Here is a 27,261-nt window from a genome sequence, read left to right as displayed (position 1 = left end):
TTAAATCTTCCTTTCCATTACATTCTTCTGTTTCCCCAGCTAGGTGGCTTAAATTCTCCATTAACGTTTACAAAAACTCTATCTATCCCAATGGTATACAAGGTCCCCAGCTGATTTCAAGGTTGTTACTCAATGATTATTTTTTGTCTCTTTCTAATTATTGCTTCCTGCATCTATGTTTTATATTGACTGATGTGGCTTTTGCTTCATTTCTATGTCAGTTCAATAGAAGAAAAAATAAAAAACCAATGAAAGTATATTTTGAGGTACATTGTTGTATTCCAGATTGTTACACAAATTGTTCTAATGTAAATTTGAACCTTTCCCTGATGCAATTACCAGTGTTTCCTTCTCCCTTTGTTTAAATGTTTCATAACTTATTATGTAACATTATTTCTTTTATACAAATGTGTGTGTAAAAATTTTGTAACACAATCTCTTCTCAATCCTAACATTCAAGACTCTCCCATCTACTTCAAAATGACACACCCCATGCATTGTGTTAGAGTTGGTGACTCAAATTGGAAAGGAAATGTTGAAGATGCGTGATGGATTTAGAGAATCAAATAGTATCTGGAAAATAAGGAAACAAAGTCCTTGTCTCGTTTTTTTTCCTTTTCACGTTTAACCTAGAATTCTTACCTTTTTAGGACTCTTTTAGCGCTAGACTCTTGTAGTATAAATATGAGTCTCCTCTTTCGGTATTGTTGAAGCCAATTGTTGTAATTCTCTCCTTTCATTGATAGAATAAAATAACATTGTTCATCTGCTGGTTTATTTCTTTACTTTAATCTTGTTCATGGTATTTTTGCGATCTTGTATTTATACTTCAAACTGGTGTCCATTAAATCTCAATTCTTGCGTTTCGTTTCCACTCGGTCTCAACAAGTGGTATCAGAGCAGGGTTGTTGGTGGATTTCTGGCCTAAAACTTATCAGAAATTGGTCTGAAAATTATCAGAAAATCATAAACGAATCTGTCCAGTTTTTCGATTTTCTACCAAATCTGTTTTTTTTTTCTGGTCAAACTAAAAAGATTTTGGAGAAACAAACACGACCAATGGACTCAACAGGTAGAGACGGTCCAGAAGGTTCACAGGTCGCCGGCGTGTTTCCGGCCGGTCGCTGGCAATGGAAAATCGACGAGAGAGTGGCAGCGCGTGTAGTAGTTTCTGACAACGATGTCTTTAGGTAGTTTTCTCCGGACGACGAGACGGACCCTGTGGTGGTGTCCAATTTTAGTTTTGGGCAAAATTGTGATTCTGGACTGTTTTGCCCCTTGCATGTTCGGAAATTTTCAGTTTTGAGTGTTGCAAGTTGTAGGTTCTTTGTGATTTGGTTGAGATTTGTCAAGGATGAATTCATTGAAGTATGAAATTCCGCTATTGTATCGCAATACAAGATTTTCAAGGAAAAATACGCATGTTACTTCGAGTCAAGAAATCATCAATGAAATGCCAAGAAGCTATGGGAGAAAATAAGAATTTTTTTCTTTTTTAATTAATTAAATATTAGGATCAATTTGTTTTTCTTATTTGTTGTCAAATGAAGGTACAATTCTATTTATTTGTCAGTTGATAACTTTAATTTTTATTTTTTTTTTTAAAAAAGTAAAATTATTCAAGGGACCTTATGCTGCATATTAATTCAAAAGTTATGGGAGAAAATAACCCTTTTTTTCTTTTTTAATTAATTTAATTAATTAAATATGAAGATAAATTTGTCTTTCTTATTTTTTGTCAAATGAAGGTCCACTTCTATTTATCAGTTGATAACTTTAATTTTTTTTTTTTTTTTTAAAAAGTAAAATTATTCAAGGGACCTTATGCTACATAATAATTCAAAAGTTTGGAAATTATTGTACCTTCAATGGTGTGACGAGTGGTGTCTGTTGTAGGCACCAGTAGTTGATAATCGAAATAAGACTAAAGATATTGGTAGTCTACATATGTACGACAGATATTTATTTGACGGATTAATGTAGTAATTTTTTATTGATTTATGTATCAAATAATCACATATCATGCGTAAATCCCGCAAAGAGACGCCATAATGAATGACTGCAAATAACATTATTATTGAAATAATCGTTTTCCATAATGAATCTTGATATTTTTTCCTCCAATTTTACATTCTTAAAAAAAAAAAGTGTCAGCTTTGGTTAAGTCTAAAATTGTATCTTTTTACCCATTTGGATCGTTTGATTAAGATTATTATGAATTCCACAAATTTATTTTCAATTATCCATCCTTTTAATAAAGTAATTTTGGGCATTAACTCATAATTTTTTTCTATTTTTAAACATACACTTTCTCAAAAAATTATTTTCACTTTAGATGTGTTGTTTGACAAATTTTTAACTTGTCTAACTTCAATTTTAACAATATATTTCATGAAATCCACAACTTTTATCAATTTTTTCATCCACGTTTCATAATGTATGGATGAAAAGTAGGGAATGAAAAAGAAGGAAAAATACGCATGTTACTTCGAGTCAAGAAATCATCAATGAAGTGCCAAGAAGCTATGGGAGAAAATAAGAATTTTTTTCTTTTTTAATTAGTTATGAAGATCAATTTGTCTTTCTTATTTGTTGTCAAATGAAGGTCCAATTCTATTTATTTATCAGTTGATATCTTTAATTTTTATTACTATTTTAAAAAGTAAAATTAGTCAAGGGACCTTATGCTGCATATTAATTCAAAAGTTTGGAAATTATTGTACCTTTAATGGTGTGACGAGTGGTGTCTGTTGTAGGCACCAGCAGTTGATAATCGAAATAGGACTAAAGATATTTGTAGTGCATATAAATGTTGAAATAAGACAAAAGATATTTGTAGTCTCCATATCTACGACAGATATTTATTTGACGTATTATGTAGTAATTTTTTATAGATTTATGTATCAAATAATCCATATCATGTGTGTATCCCGCAAACCGACGCCATAATGAATGACTGCAAATAACATTATTTTTGAAATAATCATTTTCCATAATAACTCTTGATATTTTTTTCCGCCTATTTTCCATTCTTAAAGAAAAGTGTCAGGTCTGGTTAAATCTAAAATTGTATCCTTTTACCCATTTGGTTTGTTTGATTAAGATTATTGTGAATTCCACAAATTTATTTTCAATTATCCATCCATTTAATAAAGTAATTTTGTGCATTAACTCGTAAATTTTTTCTATTTTTAATCATACATTTTCTCAAAAAATTATTTTCACTTCAGATGTGTTGTCTGACAAATTTTTAACTCGTCTAACATCAATTTTAACAATATATTTCATGAAATTCACAACTTTTATCAATTTTTTCATCCGCATTTCATAATGTATGGATGAAAAGTAGGGAATGAAAAAGAAGGAAAAATACGCATGTTACTTCGAGTCAAGAAATCATCAATGAAGTGCCAAGAAGCTATGGGAGAAAATAAGAATTTTTTTTCTTTTTTATTTAATTTAATTAATTAAATATTAGGATCAATTTGTCTTTCTTATTTGTTGTCAAATGAAGGTACAATTCTATTTATTTGTCAGTTGATAACTTTAATTTTTTTTTTTTTTTAAAAAGTAAAATTATTCAAGGGACCTTATGCTACATATTAATCCAAAAGTTATGGGAGAAAATAACAATTTTTTTCTTTTTTAATTAATTTAATTAATTAAATATGAAGATAAATTTGTCTTTCTTATTTTTTGTCAAATGAAGGTCCAATTCTATTTATCAGTGGATAGCTTTAATTTTTATTTTTTTTTAAAAGTAAAATTATTCAAGGGACCTTATGCTGCATAATAATTCAAAAGTTTGGAAATTATTGTACCTTCAATGGTGTGACGAGTGGTGTCTGTTGTAGGCACCAGAGTTGATAATCGAACTAAGACTAAAGATATTTGTAGTCTGCATATATACGACAAATATTTATTTGACGTATTAATGTAGTAACTTTTTATTGATTTATGTATCAAATAATCACATATCATGTGTATATCCCGCAAAGCGACGCCATAATGAATGATTGCAAATACCATTATTCTTGAAATAATTGTTTTCCGTAATGAGTCTTGATATTTTTTCTGCTTGTTTTCCATTCTGAAAAAAAGTGTCAGCTTTGGTTAAGTCTAAAATTGTATCTTTTTGCCCATTTGGTTCGTTTGATTAAGATTACTATGAATTCCACAAATTTATTTTCAATTATCCTTCCATTTAATAAAGTAATTTTGTGCATTAACTCATAACTTTTTTCTATTTTTAATCATACGTTTTCTCAAAAAATTATTTTCACTTCAGATGTGTTGTTTAACAAATTTTTAACTTATCCAACTTCAATTTTAACAATATATTTCATGAAATCCACAACTTTTATCAATTTTTTTCATCCACATTTCATAATGTATGGATGAAAAGTAGGGAATGAAAAAGAAGGAAAAATACGCATGTTACTTCGAGTCAAGAAATCATCAATGAAGTGCCAAGAAGCTGTGGGAGAAAATAAAAAAAAAATTCTTTTTTATTTAGTTATGAAGATCAATTTGTCTTTCTTATTTGTTGTCAAATGAAGGTCCAATTCTATTTATTTATCAGTTGATATTTTTAATTTTTATTTTTTAAAAAAAAAAGTAAAATTAGTCAAGAGACCTTATGCTGCATATTAATTCAAAAGTTTGGAAATTATTGTACCTTTAATGGTGTGACGAGTGGTGTATGTTGTAGGCACCAGAAGTTGATAATCGAAATAAGACTAAAGATATTTGTAGTGCATATAAATGTTGAAATAAGACAAAAGATATTTGTAGTCTCCATATCTACGACATATATTTATTTGACGTATTAATGTAGTAATTTTTTATAGATTTATGTATCAAATAATCCATATCATGTGTGTATCCCGCAAACCGGCGCCATAATGAATGACTGCAAATAACATTATTCTTAAAACAATCGTTTTCCATAATGACTCTTGATATTTTTTCCGCCTGCTTTCCATTCTTAAAGAAAAGTGTCAACTCTGGTTAAATCTAAAATTGTATCCTTTTACCCATTTGGTTTGTTTGATTAAGATTATTGTGAATTCCACAAATTTATTTTCAATTATCCATCCATTTAATAAAGTGATTTTGTGCATTAACTCATAACTTTTTTCTATTTTTAATCATACATTTTCTCAAAAAATTATTTTCACTTCAGATGTGTTATTTGACAAATTTTTAACTTGTATAACTTCAATTTTAACAATATATTTCATGAAATTCACAACTTTTATCAATTTTTTCATACGCATTTCATAATGTATGGATGAAAAGTAGGGAATGAAAAAGAAGGAAAAATACGCATGTTACTTCGAGTCAAGAAATCATCAATGAAGTGCCAAGAAGCTATGGGAGAAAATAAGAATTTTTTTCTTTTATAATTAATTTAATTAATTAAATATTAGGATCAATTTGTCTTTCTTATTTGTTGTCAAATGAAGGTCCAATTCTATTTATTTGTCAGTTGATAACTTTAATTTTTTTTTTTAAAAGGTAAAATTATTCAAGGGACCTTATGCTACATATTAATCCAAAAGTTATGGGAGAAAATAACAATTTTTTTCTTTTTTAATTAATTAAATATGAAGATAAATTTGTCTTTCTTATTTTTTGTCAAATGAAGGTCCAATTCTATTTATCAGTGGATAACTTTAATTTTTATTTTTTTTTTAAAAGTAAAATTATTCAAGGGATCTTATGCTGCATAATAATTCAAAAGTTTGGAAATTATTGTACCTTCAATGGTGTGACGAGTGGTGTCTGTTGTAGGCACCAGAGTTGATAATCGAACTAAGACTAAAGATATTTGTAGTCTGCATATATACGACACATATTTATTTGACGTATTAATGTAATAACTTTTTATTGATTTATTTATCAAATAATCACATATCATGTGTATATCCCGCAAAGCGACGCCATAATGAATGATTGCAAATAATATTATTCTTGAAATAATCGTTTTCCGTAATGAACCTTGATATTTTTTCCACTTGTTTTCTATTCTAAAAAAAAAGTGTCAGCTTTGGTTAAGTCTAAAATTGTATCTTTTTGCCCATTTGGTTCGTTTGATTAAGATTACTATGAATTCCACAAATTTATTTTCAATTATCCTTCCATTTAATAAAGTAATTTTGTGCATTAACTCATAACTTTTTTCTATTTTTAATCATACGTTCTCTCAAAAAATTATTTTCACTTCAGATGTGTTGTTTAACAAATTTTTAACTTATCCAACTTCAATTTTAACAATATATTTCATGAAATCCACAACTTTTATCAATTTTTTTCATCCACATTTCATAATGTATGGATGAAAAGTAGGGAATGAAAAAGAAGGAAAAATACGCATGTTACTTCGAGTCAAGAAATCATCAATGAAGTGCCAAGAAGCTGTGGGAGAAAATAAAAAAAAATTCTTTTTTATTTAGTTATGAAGATCAATTTGTCTTTCTTATTTGTTGTCAAATGAAGGTCCAATTCTATTTATTTATCAGTTGATATTTTTAATTTTTATTTTTTAAAAAAAAAAGTAAAATTAGTCAAGAGACCTTATGCTGCATATTAATTCAAAAGTTTGGAAATTATTGTACCTTTAATGGTGTGACGAGTGGTGTATGTTGTAGGCACCAGAAGTTGATAATCGAAATAAGACTAAAGATATTTGTAGTGCATATAAATGTTGAAATAAGACAAAAGATATTTGTAGTCTCCATATCTACGACATATATTTATTTGACGTATTAATGTAGTAATTTTTTATAGATTTATGTATCAAATAAGCCATATCATGTGTATATCCCGCAAATCGACACCATAATGAATGACTGCAAATAACATTATTCTTGAAATAATCGTTTTCCATAATGACTCTTGATATTTTTTCTGCTTGTTTTCCATTCTTAAAGAAAAGTGTGAGCTCTGATTAAATCTAAAATTGTATCCTTTTACCCATTTGGTTTGTTTGATTAAGATTATTGTGAATTCCACAAATTTATTTTCAATTATCCATCCATTGAATAAAGAAATTTTGTGCCTTAACTCGTAACTTTTTTCTATTTTTAATCATCCATTTTCTCAAAAAATTATTTTCACTTCAGATGTGTTATTTGACAAATTTTTAACCCGTCTAACTTCAATTTTAACAATATATTTCATGAAATACACATTTTTTATCAATTATTTCATCCGCATTTCATAATGTATGGATGAAAAGTAGGGAATGAAAAAGAAGGAAAAATACGCATGTTACTTCGAGTCAAGAAATCATCAATGAAGTGCCAAGAAGCTGTGAGAGAAAATAAGAATTTTTTTCTTTTTTAATTAGTTATGAAGATCAATTTGTCTTTCTTATTTGTTGTCAAATGAAGGTCCAATTCTATTTATTTGTCAGTTGATAACTTTAATTTTTTTTTTTAAAAAAAAAGTAAAATTATTCAAGGGACCTTATGCTACATATTAATTCAAAAGTTACAGGAGAAAATAACAATTTTTTTCTTTTTTAATTAATTAAATATGAAGATAAATTTGTCTTTCTTATTTGTTGTCAAATAAAGGTCCAATTCTATTTATCAGTTGATAACTTTAATTTTTATTTTTTTTAAAAAGTAAAATTATTCAGGGGACCTTATGCTGCATATTAATTCAAAAGTTTGGAAATTATTGTACCTTCAATGGTGTGACGAGTGGTGTCTGTTGTAGACACCAGCAGTTGATAATCAAAATAAGACTAAAGATATTTGTAGTCTGCATATATACGACAGATATTTATTTGACGTATTAATGTAGTAATTTTTTATTGATTTATGTATCAAATAATCACATATCATGCGTATATCCCGCAAAGAGACGCCATAATGAATGACTGCAAATAACATTATTTTTGAAATAATCGTTTTCCATAATGAATCTTGATATTTTTTCCTCTTGTTTTCCATTCTTAAAAAAAAGTCTCAGCTTTGGTTAAGTCTAAAATTGTATCTTTTTACCCATTTGGTTCGTTTGATTAAGATTATTATCAATTCCACAAATTTATTTTCAATTATCCTTCCATTTAATAAAGTAATTTTGTGCATTAACTCATAACTTTTTTCTATTTTTAATCATACGTTTTCTCAAAAAATTATTTTCACTTCAGATGTGTTGTTTAACAAATTTTTAACTTATCCAACTTCAATTTTAACAATATATTTCATGAAATCCACAACTTTTATCAATTTTTTTCATCCACATTTCATAATGTATGGATGAAAAGTAGGGAATGAAAAAGAAGGAAAAATACGCATGTTACTTCGAGTCAAGAAATCATCAATGAAGTGCCAAGAAGCTGTGGGAGAAAATAAAAAAAAATTCTTTTTTATTTAGTTATGAAGATCAATTTGTCTTTCTTATTTGTTGTCAAATGAAGGTCCAATTCTATTTATTTATCAGTTGATATTTTTAATTTTTATTTTTTTTTAAAAAGTAAAATTAGTCAAGGGACCTTATGCTGCATATTAATTCAAAAGTTTGGAAATTATTGTACCTTTAATGGTGTGACGAGTGGTGTCTGTTGTAGGCACCCGCAGTTGATAATCGAAATAGGACTAAAGATATTTGTAGTGCATATAAATGTTGAAATAAGACAAAAGATATTTGTAGTCTCCATATCTACGACAGATATTTATTTGACGTATTAATGTAGTAATTTTTTATAGATTTATGTATCAAATAATCAATATCATGTATCTATCCCGCAAACCGACGCCACAATGAATGACTGCAAATAATATTATTCTTGAAATAATCGTTTTCCATAATGAATCTTGATATTTTTTCCTCCAATTTTACATTCTTAAAAAAAAAAAGTGTCAGCTTTGGTTAAGTCTAAAATTGTATCTTTTTACCCATTTGGATCGTTTGATTAAGATTATTATGAATTCCACAAATTTATTTTCAATTATCCATCCTTTTAATAAAGTAATTTTGGGCATTAACTCATAATTTTTTTCTATTTTTAAACATACACTTTCTCAAAAAATTATTTTCACTTTAGATGTGTTGTTTGACAAATTTTTAACTTGTCTAACTTCAATTTTAACAATATATTTCATGAAATTCACAATTTTTATCAGTTTTTTCATCCGCATTTCATAATGTATGGATGAAAAGTAGGGAATGAAAAAGAAGGAAAAATACGCATGTTACTTCGAGTCAAGAAATCATCGATGAAGTGCCAAGAAGCTATGGGAGAAAATAAGAATTTTTTTCTTTTTTAATTGATTTAATTAATTAAATATTAGGATCAATTTGTCTTTCTTATTTGTTGTCAAATGAAGGTCCAATTCTATTTATTTGTCAGTTGATAACTTTAATTTTTATTTTTTTTTAAAAAAAGTAAAATTATTCAAGGGACCTTATGCTGCATATTAATTCAAAAGTTATGGGAGAAAATAACAATTTTTTTCTTTTTTAATTAATCATGAAGATAAATTTGTCTTTCTTATTTGTTGTCAAATGAAGGTCCAATTCTATTTATCAGTTGATAACTTTAATTTTTTTTTTTTTTAAAAGTAAAATTATTCAAGGGACCTTATGCTGCATATTAATTCAAAAGTTTGGAAATTATTGTACCTTCAATGGTGTAACGAGTGGTGTCTGTTGTAGGCACCAGCAGTTGATAATCAAAATAAGACTAAAGATATTTGTAGTCTGCATATATACGACAGATATTTATTTGACATATTAATGTAGTAATTTTTTATTGATTTATGTATCAAATAATCACATATCATGCGTATATCCAACAAAGAGACGCCATAATGAATGACTGCAAATAACATTATTTTTGAAATAATCGTTTTCCATAATAAATCTTGATATTTTTTCCTCCTGTTTTCCATTCTTAAAAAAAAAAAAGTGTCAGCTTTGGTTAAGTCTAAAATTGTATCTTTTTACCCATTTGGTTCGTTTGATTAAGATTATTATGAATTCCACAAATTTATTTTCAATTATCCATCCTTTTAATAAAGTAATTTTGGGCATTAACTCATAACTTTTTTCTATTTTTAAGCATACATTTTCTCAAAAAATTATTTTCCCTTCAGATGTGTTGTTTGACAAATTTTTAACTTGTCTAACTTCAATTTTGATAATATATTTCATGAAATCCACAACTTTTATCAATTTTTTCATCCACATTTCATAATGTATGGATGAAAAGTAGGGAATGAAAAAGAAGGAAAAATACGCATGTTACTTCGAGTCAAGAAAACATCAATGAAGTGCCAAGAAGTTGTGGAAGAAAATAAGAATTTTTTTTCTTTTTTAATTAATTTAATTAATTAAAGATTAAGATCAATTTGTCTTTCTTATTTGTTGTCAAATGAAGGTCCAGTTCTATTTATTTGTAAGTTGATAAGTTTAATTTTTTTTTTTTTTAAAAAGTAAAATTATTCTAGGGACCTTATGCTGCATATGAATTCAAAAGTTATGGGAGAAAATAACAATTTTTTTCTTTTTTAATTAATTTAATTAATTAAATATGAAGATCAATTTGTCTTTCTTATTTGTTTTCAAATGAAGGTCCAATTCTATTTATTTGTCAGTTGATAACTTTAATTTTTATTTTATTTTTAAAAAAAAGTAAAATCATTCAAGGGACCTTATGTTGCATATTAATTCAAAAGTTTGACAATTATTGTACCTTTAAGGGTGTGACGAGTGGTGTCTCTTGTAGGCACCAGTAGTTGATAATCGAAATAAGAGAAAAGATTTTTGCAGTGCATATAAATGTTGAAATAAGACTAAAGATATTTGTAGTCTCCATATATACGACAGATATTTATTTGACGCATTAATGTAGTAATTTTTTATTGATTTATGTATCAAATAATCACATATCATGTGTATATCCCGCAAAGCGACACTATAATGAATGACTGCAAATAACATTATTTTTGAAATAATCGTTTTCCATAATGAATCTTGATTTTTTTTTCCGCCTGTTTTCCATTTTTAAAGAAAAGTGTCAGCTTTGGTTAAATCTAAAATTGTATCTTTTTACCCATTTTGTTTGTTTGATTAAGATTATTATGAATTCCACAAATTTATTTTCAATTATCCATCCATTTAATAAAGTAATTATGTGGATTAACTCATAACTTTTTTCTATTTTTAATCATACATTTTCTCAAAAAGTTATTTTCACTTCACATGTGTTGTTTGACAAATTTTTAACTTGTCCAACTTCAAATTTAACAATATATTTATGAAATCCATAACTTTTATCAATTTTTTCATCCGCATTTCATAATGTATGGATGAAAAGTAGGGAATGAGAAAGAAGGAAAAATACGCATGTTACTTCGAGTCAAGAAATCATCAATGAAGTGCCAAGAAGTTATGGGAGAAAATAAGAATTTTTTTCTTTTTTAATTAATTTAATTAATTAAATATTAAGATCAGTTTGTCTTTCGTATTTGTTGTCAAATGAAGGTTCAATTCTATTTATTTGTCAGTTGGTAACTTTAAATTTATTTTTTTTTAAATGTAAAATTATTCAAGGGACCTTATGCTGCATATTAATTCAAAAGTAATGGAAGAAAATAAGAATTTTTTTCTTTTTTAATTAATTTAATTAATTAAATATTAAGATCAGTTTGTCTTTCGTATTTGTTGTCAAATGAAGGTTCAATTCTATTTATTTGTCAGTTGGTAACTTTAAATTTATTTTTTTTTAAATGTAAAATTATTCAAGGGACCTTATGCTGCATATTAATTCAAAAGTAATGGAAGAAAATAAGAATTTTTTTCTTTTTTAATTAATTTAATTAATTAAATATTAAGATCAGTTTGTCTTTCGTATTTGTTGTCAAATGAAGGTTCAATTCTATTTATTTGTCAGTTGGTAACTTTAAATTTATTTTTTTTTAAATGTAAAATTATTCAAGGGACCTTATGCTGCATATTAATTCAAAAGTAATGGAAGAAAATAAGAATTTTTTTCTTTTTTAATTAATTTAATTAATTAAATATTAAGATCAGTTTGTCTTTCGTATTTGTTGTCAAATGAAGGTTCAATTCTATTTATTTGTCAGTTGGTAACTTTAAATTTATTTTTTTTTAAATGTAAAATTATTCAAGGGACCTTATGCTGCATATTAATTCAAAAGTAATGGAAGAAAATAAGAATTTTTTTCTTTTTTAATTAATTTAATTAATTAAATATTAAGATCAGTTTGTCTTTCGTATTTGTTGTCAAATGAAGGTTCAATTCTATTTATTTGTCAGTTGGTAACTTTAAATTTATTTTTTTTTAAATGTAAAATTATTCAAGGGACCTTATGCTGCATATTAATTCAAAAGTAATGGAAGAAAATAAGAATTTTTTTCTTTTTTAATTAATTTAATTAATTAAATATTAAGATCAGTTTGTCTTTCGTATTTGTTGTCAAATGAAGGTTCAATTCTATTTATTTGTCAGTTGGTAACTTTAAATTTATTTTTTTTTAAATGTAAAATTATTCAAGGGACCTTATGCTGCATATTAATTCAAAAGTAATGGAAGAAAATAAGAATTTTTTTCTTTTTTAATTAATTTAATTAATTAAATATGAAGATCAATTTGTCTTTCTTATTTGTTGTCAAATGAAGGTCCAATTCGATTTATTTGTAAGTTGATAACTTTAATTTTTTTTTTAAAGTAAAATTATTCAAGGGACCTTATACTGCATATTAATTCAAAAGTTTTGAAATTATTGTACCTTTAATGGTGTGACGAGTGGTGTCTATTGTAGGCACCAGCAGTTGATAATCGAAATAAGACTAAAGATATTTGTAGTGCATATAAATGTTGAAATAAAACTAAAGATATTTGTAGTCTGCATTTATACGATAGACATTTATTTGACGTATTAATGTAGTAATTTTTTATTGATTTATATATCAAATGATCACATATCATGTGTATATCCCACTAAGCGACGCCAGAATGATTGCAAATAACATTATTCTTGAAATAACCGTTTTCCATAATGAATCTTGATATTTTTTCCTCTTGTTTTCCATTCTTAAAGAAAAGTGTCAGCTTTGGTTAGATCTAAAATTGTATCTTTTTACCCATTCGGTTTGTTTGATCAAGGTTATTATGAATTCCATAAATTTATTTTCAATTATCCATCCATTTAATAAAGTAATTTGTGCATTAACTCATAACTTTTTTCTATTTTTAATCATACATTTTCTCAAAAAATTATTTTCACTTCAGATTTGTTGTTTGACAAATTTTTAACTTGTCCAACTTCAAATTTAACAATATATTTCATGAAATCCACAACTTTTATCAATTTTTTCATCCACATTTCATAATGTATGGATGAAAAGTAGGGAATGAAAACGAAGGAAAAATACGCATGTTACTTCGAGTCAAGAAATCATCAATGAAGTGCCAAGAAGTTATGGGAGAAAATAAGAATTTTTTTCTTTTTTAATTAATTAAATACGAAGATCGGTTTGTCTTTCTTATTTGTTGTCAAATGAAGGTCCAATTCTATTTATTTGTTAGTTGATAACTTTAATTTTTATTTTTTTATTAAAAAAAGGAAAATTATTCAAGGGACCTTATGCTGCATATTAATTCAAAAGTTTGGGACTTTAATCACGAAAAATGAAAATTTTGAGATCCCAAAACACTTTTTTGAAAAGTTTAGAACCCCTATTGCAATTTATATTTGTATTTCTCAGGATCTTTTACAAGAATGTGGTAATTTTCTTTTAAAAACAAGATGACTTTAAAGAAAAAAGAAAAGATTAAACGTGAACTACTGATTTATTGGAAAATAATTAGTTTCAATAATTTGCAAAACAGTAAAATACCAAAAGTAAAACTTATCGATTGGCCAAGTGTCGTGATATTGCGATGTTCTAAAATGAAATTGCTCGCCGTTGACTATAACAATCTCTTTAGATAATCACTCCCTAAATATAACAATTAAATCACTTGTGCAACAATCACAAATGATTTCGGAACTCTCACTTGTATTTCAGAAAAATAGAATAAAAAATACAAAATTCGAGTATGAAGAATCACAATGTACGAAAATGATAATTTTTTATATATATTTTCAAGGAGGAGACATGTTTACATAGTCGCGAAAGTGATAACTGTCTCCACTATAATTTAGTTAAAAATTGCATGTTATGGGTTGTTAATATCATCCAATAACACCCCAACAGTCATTTTATTTATTGGTTAGTTTGACCCAAAAAATAAATTCGAAAAATGATTAAAATAAATAAAAAATATATTATTTTAATTAAGGGAGTTGTGTGAAATGTAAATCAAACCATTGATCTCTCACACAAATTTCAGACTTTTAACCAATGGGACACTTTATCTAACTAAATTACTTCTTTCAAATAACATATATGCATTCTACTTAGGAAAAAGAATTGGAATTTGTTTTTAAACACTTTACATTTTCACGTGATTTTTTTAATTAAATTTTGCTAGATGTTTCATTTTGTGTCAACTTATAAATTTTATCATCACGCGGGAAAGAAAATCCTTAAGCTATGTACTCGTGAACAATAAAGGTAAAATGATTTAAGAAAATGCCATTTAAAAAACAATGTCAAAAGATGTGAGATTTGACATTGAGTTTTTCACAATTATGATGCTAAAGGTGTCGAAGTTGTAGTTGAAAATTCATCACTATGTCGAGTGCATGTCTTCAAATTAATTATTTTCACAACATCTTGAATCTTTTGCATAATTGGTGTGTGTCATGTCAATTTTATCACTACGCTACATCATAAAGAAAGTATTATGAGTAAGTAGTAGACTTCAATTCTAAAGTTTCATATATTAATAGTAGTGAACATGGGTGGATTTAAGGGAGGATTGGGCTGGCTTTAGCCCAATTCAATTTTTTGAGGTAATTTTCTTTTTCTTTTTTTTTTATAAGTGGAAAAAGCTGTGTAAATTTATTATTATTATTATTATTATTATTATTATTATTATTATTATTATTATTATTATTTTGGTTATAGATTACTACAGCTTAAATTTTTTTTTAGTCTGATCCTAAATCTACCCCCAATAATGAATATTCATAGTCTTTTCCAATATTCAATTGATCGTATAGAAAGGCGCTTACTTGATGCCTATACGACGGAGCAAACAACCAACAATAACTACTATATTTGACTTTGTCCAGCGGAATTAACTATGTTAGAAGTAGAGAATAAGAATATTTTAGCTCACGATTTGAAATATTGAATACGTTAGGTAGCTTATTGGACTCATAAGCAAGAAGTCATAGAACATGATGCATTTTAATTTAAAGATATCATAACATTTATTTTACCATTTTTATTTTTAGGGTGACACATAAGTATTATGTGAGATCAATTATAGTATGACGGTCAACTAAGCAAATTCTATAAACTTGAGAAGAGTCAATGACCAAGTGTAATTGAATGGTAAATTTTAAAATGAAATTGAAATTCAATTACTACATCCTGGTAGAATTTAAAATGAAATTGAAATTCAACTGCATAAGTTCAAATCACGTGTGAAATTCACCCTTATAAATATACATATTTGGCTTTTTTAGTGTAAATTTAAAAAAAAAAAAAAGGAAAAAAAAAAGAAGAGATATCTTACTTAGCTCTTGTTTGATTCCCATTATTTTAAAAATACATTTTTCTCTCTATTTTTTTCAACCACGCATTCTTCAATAATATAATATTATACCCAAATTCAAAAATTTTCTTATTTTTTAAATACACATTGATCATCAATTTATTATTGCAAAATACATTTTTGAATAAAAATGTGACTCAAACATGATTTTATTTTCAAATTTACTTACTTATTTATAATTTACTTACTTATTTATAAATAATTACTTGAGATTTAAATGTAGATGCTCTAATGATATTGTTTAGCATTTTTTTTTATCCCTTTTACAATCTCGTATTTCAATATTATGTGCCTGTTTGAGCCCCAATGCATTTTGGAATAATAAATTGATGAAAATGTGTGATTAAAAAATAAATAAATATTTTGAATTTGTGTATAGTATTAATTTTTATTGAAGAATGTGTGATTAAAAAAAGAGAGGCAAAAATATATTTTGAAAATAATGGGGATCAAACAAGAATTCAGTCATAGAAGAAGGTTGGTTCACATGTATATCTACTATTCCCAAATCAAATTTTATTTTTATTTTTTTAATAAATAGAGAATAAGAATGATTCTTTAATTTTTTAAACACGTTGTTTAAGTTTTCACAATTCTTTTATTTTCTTTAGTTGGTTTCTAAAAAAGTTAATAATACGTTTATAGAACATTGTTTTGTATCATTTTCTCATTGTTTCTGATGGAAATATTGTTCAAAATCAATAAAAAAAATATCGAGTATGGAATGAAATGGTGATGATGGCCTGAAATGTTGTCTATGCGACAGCATGAGCAAAGCAGCCATGCGGTTGGATGGATACTTGTAGAAATAATGCTGCCCAGTTTGTGGTAAAACTGTGCAACCGCATAGTGTTGAACTATGCGGTTGCATAGAGGATGGAATTAGTCATTGGAGGCGATTTTTTATTCTAATTTGGCGACTTTTCACCTATACTTTGACATCACTTCGTATAGCATTGTTTTATGGCTATAAATAAGTGGTTGATGATCATTCTAACATTAAGAAAAATACTTGATTACATTTGTGATCATTCTTCATTCCAAAAAGAAGAAATGAAAGACTTCATCCATATTCAAAATTTTCTTCGTGTTCTTCAAGTTTTGGAAGATTGCACTTATGATTTGGTGCTAAATCCTTTACAAGACTTCTTATAATCCTATAAATATTTGTCAAAAACCTTTAAACATCTCATTCAATCTGAAGAAAAGACAAATATCGTTTGAGGCAAGGGCGGAACCAAGAATTAATGCTACATGGAGCAAAATATATTAAAAATTTTAATGTATTAAAGCAAAACACCAAATTACCACAATACAAATGTTTCATATAATGTTAACATCCAAATTCGAACAAAACACATTTCAAAATAAAGTTAAACATCGAATTGATTTGCACGAAGATTTGATGGTCGTTGAGGTGTTTCTAGTGTAAAGTTAGAAGGATTCATAGTTTAGAGTTAGGAATAAGCAAGATTCTGGAATTTTTTGATTGAATGTTTGATTGAAGAAAATACATTTTTTTATATAGAGTTGTGCTATTCGTACAGACCCATTTGCACAGGGTCTGTACAGATGACAGACCCTGTGCAAATGGATTTGTGCAGGAGGTTTATTTCTTTTGTATAGGAAGATGAAATTGTTATTTATGTAAAGAGTTTTTTGGTGTCGTTTTTGTACATGAAGATAAAATTGTTATTTATGTAAAGAGTTTTCTGGTGCTAAAATTTTGAAAAAGGAAGCTAATTCGTCCATTGCAATTCCAAGAGTTAACCCATTAAAGAAGAATCTTAAAATCTGGAATAAATTATGGAAAAAGAAACTAAAACGTCAAAACGCAATTATTCACATAAATTGGCAGCTTGATTTCTGTACCATTTATTTACCATAATATTGATTCCCGATTTCAATTGTTAATCTTGACTAGTAAGTAAATATTCTATAAATAATATTTTGTTTCCCAATTAAGTTATTCAATGGGCTCCCCAAAAATCCATTTAACATATACCCAAAACCGATCATCTTCTCCAACTCTCATCTTCTCCTCTCTGCAAAATTCTGTTAATGTTGCTGCCATACTCCATTGCTCCATGAATTTCAGTATATTACCATCACAAGAATCGAAACAAATGGGGTTGCTACCGCCACAAACACAAGCTAGAAGCAATACTCCACCGCCCATTGTCTTCTCCATTTTCCAGTCATGTTTGAGTTCCACCACAAGAATTCGACCCATATCCCGTGTCAGTATTCGTATCATGTCGTGTCAACATGAATGCTTCTCATTTTTGGAGAGTCCGAGCATCATAAATGTTACCCATCTAAAATAACACCACCATTACCAGAAAACACAACATATATGTGATCCATTTGAAACAACTCCACACAATTCTGCATCAACTATGCCAATGCAAAACAAAAGTAATGCGTTATGTTACTTGTCTAAAATCACTCCACATTATTGTCGCCACCATCGCCACAAATACACGAGTAACAATTTTGTTATTGTATGAAACAATGACACCACCAAAAGACACAAGTAATATATTTTTTACCTGATTGAAACAACTCCACACAACTGTCTACTGACACTGCTGCCACAAAACACTAATAACAAAATATGTTACTTTCTCAAAACGACACCATATAATTCTATGTCATCACCACCACCACAAAACACAATTAAGATAATGTTACTCGTGTGAAACAACACTACTACCTAAAAATATGAGTAACATATATGATACCCATTCGAAACAACTCCACATCACTATCTACCAATACTGCCACCACAAACACGAGTAACATATTATGCTATTTATATAAAATCACTTTACACCATTGAGAGATTATTTATGTACCTATACCTACTACATAAATGGTAAGAGTGTTTGTCATTATTGCCTTAAGTAAAATATGGTTCTGTCAGTGTAGATTTCCCCTACGAATGTAAAGGAGAGCTTTAGGTTCAGAGTAACCTTCAGTAGGGTAAAAATTTAGGGAAAGGACAAAAAAAAATATTGCTAGTCTCTAGAATCAATATCTGAAAGCAAAATTGGGAGGAAATCAAACAGTGAAGCACAGTAAAAGCATTAACATTATGAAATTTAAAGCTAATGCAACTAAGTCTCTATTTGAGTCTCTTTTTTGTAATATATTTTGGAAAAAACGATTTTAGTGAAGAACGTGTGGTTAAAAAGAAAGAAAAAATTTTAAGTTTAAATGTAAAATTATTTTATTGGGAGAATGTATAGTTGAAGATGATTTTAAGAAAAATTGATATTTAACAAATGAGACTCAAATGGGGGCTAAATGTGAAAGAATGATATCATAGTTGATAATTACTATGGGTGTGCATTAAATTAAAATTAAGAAAAATGATTAGTAAAACACCAAGGGGCAACAAGAAAAAAAAAAGAAAAAAAAAGAGAGAAAAGGGAACCACAAGAAAAATTTAGATTTACATATTTAAGGACAAGTAAAGAAATGCTCTCATGTGCAATTCACAATTTCTTACCTTACAATGGTAAAAGAGAATCACAATGAATTCTTGTTTAGAAGACTTAATGCAAAAAATTGCAATATAACAATCAAATTACAAGATTAAAAAATATGTTAAGCGTTAGAATTAAGAAAACAAACAAAAAGTTCGAGGGATGCCGCAAAATCATCCGGGTGGAATCACGATGTTTAAAGAAGGCAATAGTGACAGCGTGAGAAGTGGTCGTGGTGGAGGGAGGAGGAGGAAGTATGTGGTACCGGTCTTAGGGTTTAATGGAGAGAAGAGAGAGACACGGTGGTGAGAAAAAAATATTGATTAGGTTCTTAATTAAATTAAATAGGATAAATATAATTAAGTTATAATTAAATTAAGGTAAATAATATAATTTATATATGGAAAATTTTCATAAATGTCACTAAATTTGAAAATGCATAAAAAAAAAAAATCATTTGCACTAAAGATTGTCAAAAATGTAACTTCTCGGTGTGAAATGTCCATATTACCCTTAGTGACACCCTTTTAGGAGCATTTAATACTTGATTTGAATGTCATTAATATTGTGATGTGATAATTTGTTTTGTATATTATGAAGATTGGAGATATGATTATATATTGGATAATATGAATTTTGATTAAAAAAGAATTTGAAAAGTTAAAAGAAAAAACATATAACTTCTTACCATTCACAAATCCTAACTTCTTATCCTTTTTCTTGATTCATCATCAAGAAGACATTACTATTATATTCATTATCCACTTTCAAAGGTTAGCTATTAGTAATTATTTATATTTTCATCTTATAGCTTACTATTTTAAATATTAAATACAACATGGTCCATTTATTTAAAAATTTTGAAATTCTTATTAATTGATTTGTTTGATTTTTCAAATATTTTTGAAGGGAAAGGATACCAACATGCTTTAAAAAAATGTGAAGAATTTCATGTTTAATGAAGCATTGAGTTATTCCTTATTTATTTTTGAAAAGATGTTGTGATGTTACAGTTGAGAATTGATTATCGCCATTAATATTTTCAATAATTTCTTCCAAGCTACCAAACACATGTTTTTGAAGCTTCCCAAGAAATTGTGGTATTTCAATTGTCGAATAATATTTTCGAAACCATCAAGTTAGACATCTAAACTGGCGAACTCGACCTTTACAAACTGTCGGAATAAACAATTTAACTATCGAATTTGATACTTGAAAACTGTTAGAACCCTAGATTTCCCTTTCTGCTACTACATGGATTTAAATATTCGAAAGTTCCACTTTTATGGTATTAAATGTTGATATATAGATTGTGTAGAATTCTTACCTTTGCAATTCCAACATTTTAGATATGAGTAATCGTTTGAGATTTATCGTGTCGCATAAGAGAAAGTTTGTTCATGTGAATGACAAATGGAATTGGAGAGGGGATAAAATCACTTCCATTTTAGTGCCGAGAAGCATTACCATAGCTAGACTTGTGTTACAGTTGAAGGACAAACTTGGTATTGTTGAGCCTCGCACTAAATTGAATTAAAGTTTAAAGTCTCGAACTTGAATATATCTCCAGTCAAAATACTCGAAGATGAAGACTTAAACTGGAACATATCTGTTCATAAGGAAACTGTACTCTGGATTACTATTTTGGAAATTGAGCTCCCAAATATTGACATAGGGAGGGATACAAATTTCCATGATCGTTCTTTTGCTACAGTGGATGTTCACTAAAATGTACAATATGATGAGCTCAATCATCGATATAATGTATCAAACAATAATTTACCCGAACATCCAATTATTGATATTGAGGCTGCACCATTAGATGAGAACTTAGACAACCCATTACATGGTACAGAGGGTGCTAATATTGTCGACGTTGACGAGCAAATGTCATCACATTCAGTACTTTGGGTAGAAATTAATGGATTACAGCTGTAAATACATATGATGTTACCAAAAAGCAAATATTCTTCAACAAGAAAGAGTTGTCCTCGAAGATTCATGTACTTGCATACAAGACAAGTTCCAATTTTAAGTCAATAGGTCAAGCATGAAAATCTTAACCATTGCATGAGCGAACGATAATTGCAATTGGATACTATGTGCTTCGACTGCGAAGCAATCTGCAATTTTCATGATACGTAAATTCAAAAATGTGCACACTTGTTTCATTGATTTTTATCATAACGCACATCGACCTGCCACTAGTTCTGTAATTGTCGAGCACATTTTAGGAAAATTGGATAATCCATATCTATCTTATTACAGTATTGCTATTGCACGTGTCATGGAACATAAGTTTGGTGTGAAAATTAGTTACAGCAAATTGAATTTGAAAGACAGTTGGTGTGATGGTTTAAGGTCTAAGCGTACTGTTATCCACTAACTTTGTCCATAATTTATGAAAATTTTAAATCTGAACTCATGCGTACCATTTTCTTTTTAATTTGCTTGCATGTAGTTGTTGGTATTCAATTTTCCTTACTACTGTTGTCTCTTAATTGTGGCTTGGCCCTCAATTCTTACGAATCAACACCTTTATTAATGGCATGAAATTGGATACTTCTATGTTCTTTTAATTGAATGATCCAATGAATATGAGAAATGAGTGTCATGAACACGGATGGCAACAACATTAAGTTGATGAACATTCTATAGCACTTAAAATCTCGTATTCAACCAGGCTCCAAGTACACACAAAAACATCACACCTAACGGATCATCAACTTATACAGACTTTCAAATTGACGTAGCCATATCCTGATAATTACGATTTGCAAAATCCATGCATCATTCATTACTTAGGAACACATATAAATCTGGTGATTTATTACATTACAACATTCCAAGTAAAAACTAGTAGCACAGCTTGAACACTGCGGATAACATTGCCAACATATGTAAAACATAGATACGAGGTAAAATATGTTAAAAGAGTGTCCATAGGCCTCGCATTTAAATTCAACAATTGCATCGAAATTTTGAAGTTAATTTAACAATAATTCCCATGCATCCAAAATTCAGAAATTGCACCAACGGAAAGATTATACATTAATGGAAAAAAGGTTAGTACATGCATCCCCAATCAATATGCATACTTGTAATGCATTCTCCATTGCATCTTTGTACAGGTTATAGTTGTTTCACTACACAAGGGAATGTTTCCACCTAATAGCATTTTTATAAATGTAAGCGCAAGATGCTTTACTTTCACAAGCCCATGCTTCATAATTTGCTAAATCACGTATAAATGTTATAATTTAGCCCTAAGATGAAGGCATCGGATAGCAAAGTGAAGAAGTGCATTACAGTTAACCTTATGTGCAATGGCCATCTGGTCAAAGTTGACATGGAAGTCGATTCATGCAATCTGTTGTAATTCTCCTCCTCCACACGATCTCATTAAGAGCTCATCCATAGCACACACATTCTTGCTCTTAACAAGACGCAGGTTTCGAGCCTGAATGAAATTTTAGCACAAATTAAATTACTAAAGCATGCATTTTTAATTTGACAAGGTAGATAAACCATTCAAACGGTAGTGATAACCTCGTCATTATCACAACAAACATGAGTGTGCTCAAAGTGAAAGGCTAGAATGTTCAGCACAACACTAACGATATCAATGTGCTCTTGCAATTAGAAATGCACTACCTCATAATATAACTCTACGTTAGCAAATTTTACAATAATATATTTGTATTGCAAGTGATCCCAACTTTCGGGGAATGATTCATGACAGTGATGACAGCCTTATCACACGAAGACTATGTAAGTGATTACACTGTATGACATAACAATTTTTACAAAGAAAGTAGGCATTAACAAATAAAGACGAATTGCTTGACAAACAATCGAGCATGAACATTGTCATTCATGTATTTTCTATAAATGTCGCCTAAAGTTACCCCCGATTTTTTTAAGAAAATAACATTCAAAACTTCAGGGTGAGAATAATCATCAAATCAAAGTTATCATCCATGAACCGAGGAAAAATGTAAAACAAAATGAATCCAGGTAAGCTTGACTTCATATTAAATAGTATGACTATAACGGAAAAGAGTTGTTATGGATTGATACTAAAGAATAGAACTTTGTACTCATTATTTGTAAAAGCAGTACATGTAGTTATTCATAATTAAAAACTCACTTATTTTTTTACTCTCTTCCTCAATTTCCTGGTTTATGGAGTCCTAGTAGATGCTGCAGGAACTTGAAGGCATGTTGATCGTCGCCTCTTTGATCATCTCGACGGATGACTCAACTTATCTATTGAGATTTACATATTTGTCGAGAATTACTGCAGTGAACTGTCGGGAACTACAGTTCAATACAATGTCATTTCTCTACTAAAATGAACTGTCGGGAAACCTATTTTTGGCCTCTAAGTAAAAAGGTATTATTCAAGATCTACTTACTCCATAATCAAGCAGACAGAAGCATTAAAACCACAAATATGTCAAAGTATTTATCAAGATTTTCTCCCAAATACATAAAAGACACAATGTGAAAAATACGAGTACCACCACACTACAACTTATGGACTTGCAAGTGAAAGCAACATTATTTTTCACTCCATATTCAAGCAGACAAAAGCATTAAAACCACATACATATCAAGTATTTTTCAAGATTTCCACCCAAATGCATAAGAAACACAATGTGAAATGTGCGAGTAATGCCAAACAACATATGGACTTGCAATTGAAAGCAAGATTATTTCTTATTCCATATTCATAGACACGTAAAGTATTTTTCAAGATTTTCACCCAAATGCATAAGAGACACAATGTGAAATATACGAATAACACCAAACAACTTATGGACTTGCAATAAAAGCAAGATTATTTCCAATTAAACTAGTAACAAGCACCATATTGTTTCGATTTCAAGCAATGTTCTACGTTTTTGTTTTCAAGTTTAAAGCATGAAATGAACTTGAAAGCTGAGTTTAACAAATCAAACTGAAGGAGATCTCAATAACTGATTGAAAGTATGCATAGTAATTTCCTACCATAAGTTGAAAAGTTGAAGTACGTTCAGTGAGGTTTCATGTAGTAATTGAAATATAATAAATTATCTAATAATTTCCTACCATAGCATGTTTTCTTCCCTATTGTAAACTTCAGCCCGTCGTGTTAACATATAAGGCTGAAATGTCACCTTTACCACTCAAGGAAAGCCAAGTACTATAACTATTCTTACCAGTTTTTTCGAACTCAATTATATCTAATAAGATAGATCAAACCATATAAATGATAACATATGTGTAAAATATTTTCTTCCCACAAGTCAATCATGGTAATATGGAAATCTTGACCTCGTCTTTTTTTTTTTTCTTTTTTTTCCCGAGAAATTTTCTTTCTTTTATTCTTCAGATAGAATTCATATCTAACCTAGGAAAAACTGTTAATAAAATTATGGCTTGTATTCTTATTGTATTAGATAGTCCTACTTCCAGATTTGCAAGTTGCATAAGCATCAATGGTAAAAGTCAAGACACGAATATCGCTAGATGTATAGTAATGTAAATCTTTCCTTACTGGTGTATTAAGATTCTCTAAATATACTCATTTCCTGAATCTATTCAAGGAATTAGCCATGTTAGTACGCATGTGAGAATTTGATTTTCAACGAATTGTCATAAGAAGAATTTTCTATCCAAAGTTAGCCCTTGTTTGAGACCTATTTTTTTGGAAAAATGCATTTTTCAACAGTGTTTTGACATCATTTCACATTTTTCTAAAATAATATTACATACAAATCTAAAAATTTTCCTTATTTTTAACCACACATTTTCTATCAATACACTATTCAAAAATTCATTCTTCCAAAAAAATGAGACTCAAACAAGGACTTAGTATAGATTGGACAAAGAAAACTATAAGCAATATTATGTTTCAATAATAGAAAATTAAATCATCAAATAATTCATATCTTTTCAATCCCATCAATATGATCACTCCGCTTAATTCACATTTACTACCAAGTTAAAGTGTTTTGCCCGCACCTAGCGCCTATACGTTCATTTTAGAAACTAGGTAATTACAAGTCGATAAATAAAGTCTTCAACTTAATAATAGTAACACAAGTTAATTATATGTAATAATAAAATTCTAATATGGTTTAGGCTTTATTATATGTAGCTCTTTTGGCAAATATTACCTCTAACCTCTATATTGCTCCGACAACATCTACCTTCTACCCACTTCAAATTGAGAATCTAAAATTAGGGATTTCGAACTGCAAACCCTAAAACCAAAATCACAATGATAGAAATAAACAATTACAAGAGTTATCAATGTTACAACTTATATAACTAGAGTTGGAGGGGAAGAATATTCGACTAACAATTTATAGTAGTTTAATTAGGAATCTATGCCACTAGGAGTTAGGGATGGCAAACAAATTTGTTCAACCCAATACTCGTGGGGCCCCGCCTCGAATTGGGTGGGGGATTACCTGCCAAATTGGGTAAATGGGACAGGTATAAGGCAAGGGTCATCCTCCCGAAGCGGGTATAGGGCATGTACGGAAAAAAAAAAATAGTCCCCTCCTCGTTTAAAGTTAATTTTAAATTTAAGTTTTTATTAAACAAAAATAGTATATTTATCATCATTTTTAAAGAGAAAATAAGTCATTTTTAACAAATTGGTAAAAAAAAAATAATAATAATTACTAAGTAAGGACATGAAAAAATAAAAAATAAATGGGACGATAAATCGGGGCAGGGAAATTGCCCCTCCCCGCCCCGTCCCACTTTAATCTGGTATGAGTGTGGAGTAAGATAACAAAAATACCCGACAAACAGGAATGGGAATGGTCGACCCATCCCATACCCCATCCCGTTGCCATCCATACTAGGAGTGTTTCGGATGATCCTCAACCGCTAGATGTCCAGTATCTCTTCATTTTCAAAAGCAACAATAAATATTTCCTCTTAGTTCGGAACATGAATATCAACTTGCAACATTATCCTCTTCTATTTGTGACAAATTTAATGAAAAAATGAAGAAAATGAAAGAAAAATGCGAAACGAAAGGAAAAAGCAAACCGTATGGAAAAAATGGAGTTCTTCGTTGGCAGTCAACTAAGTAACTGTGGTCACTGCTGGGGCATTCCAATTTGGGAAGTTGTAGGTTCAAAGTTGAGAGGGGGGCTGAGTTTAGGGTTGAGTGTTTGAATTATACATTTAGTAGAATTTTTTGTTTATATTTCTCTTTTGACCTCTGTTTTTTCTTATTTTTTTGTTTGCTTTTATAATTCATTTATTTTGATGTGACACTTTTTTAGGTTTTTTGTACAATTTTCCTTGTGGTCAAATTTTATTAAATAAAAGATATGTAGAGTATTTAAATTATTTAAAGGGACAAAAATATCTAAAATTAACAATCTTGTGTAATTTCCTCTTTATAAAATATATTTATAAATCAAGGGTAAAGTTGAATATTTTTTTATGGAGGAGGCGTTTGACTTGACCCATCCTAGTTCAGTGGGTCCCGCATGCAACTTTCCTAAACTCAGTGAGTCTGACTCAACTCCGAGTTTGTGGTTGAGAAACGGGTTTACATATCCTCCATAATATAATTATAATATAATAAAAAAGCGAAAAGGAGCTTCTGGAGCAGGAATGTCAGTGACTAAATATATGCCACATGGCATCATCCTATTGACATAGGGCCCACTTCCCCTTTCAGCCTCAAATTAAACTTCAAATTTCCTAATTTGTTTTTTCATTAAATTACTAGTGGCTCTCAATTTTTCTTTGTTAATGTAAAGAAAAACCAAAATCAAAATCAAAATCAAACCTCCATTGCCAGCTCCTTATCTTTCTTTGCTCTTCTACTCGTTCATTCAGTTTATAATTAATTGATTAATTTTTGACATCTTAAAATATTCCGATCGATTTGGATAAAGATCTGAACTTCCCCATGGCTATATTCGAAGGTACCTTTCTATGGGTTTGATTCATTTATTCTTGCAAATTGGTGATAGGAATGATGAGATTTCGACCATTGTAATTGTGTTTACTGATTGAACCCTTTTTTTTTTTTTTTTT

At 28.6% G+C, this 27,261-nt stretch overlaps 1 protein-coding gene across 1 annotated transcript in view; it reads left to right on the top strand.

Annotated features, from left to right (window-relative positions):
* Positions 1-19,365: 19,365 nt before the first annotated feature.
* LOC111398095 (protein CCA1-like) overlaps positions 19,366-27,261 on the top strand; it is a 15,767-nt gene continuing 7,871 nt past the window's right edge. The window contains exon 1 of the mRNA XM_023025050.1: positions 19,366-19,464. Within this exon, the coding sequence (XP_022880818.1) occupies positions 19,366-19,464 (99 nt within the window). The remainder of the gene's footprint in view (positions 19,465-27,261) is intronic.

The sequence above is a fragment of the Olea europaea genome, chromosome 7 (assembly GCF_002742605.1).
Source record: "Olea europaea var. sylvestris chromosome 7, O_europaea_v1, whole genome shotgun sequence".
NCBI classification, from domain to species: Eukaryota; Viridiplantae; Streptophyta; class Magnoliopsida; order Lamiales; family Oleaceae; genus Olea; species Olea europaea.
This window is presented reverse-complemented; position numbering and strand designations above follow the sequence as displayed.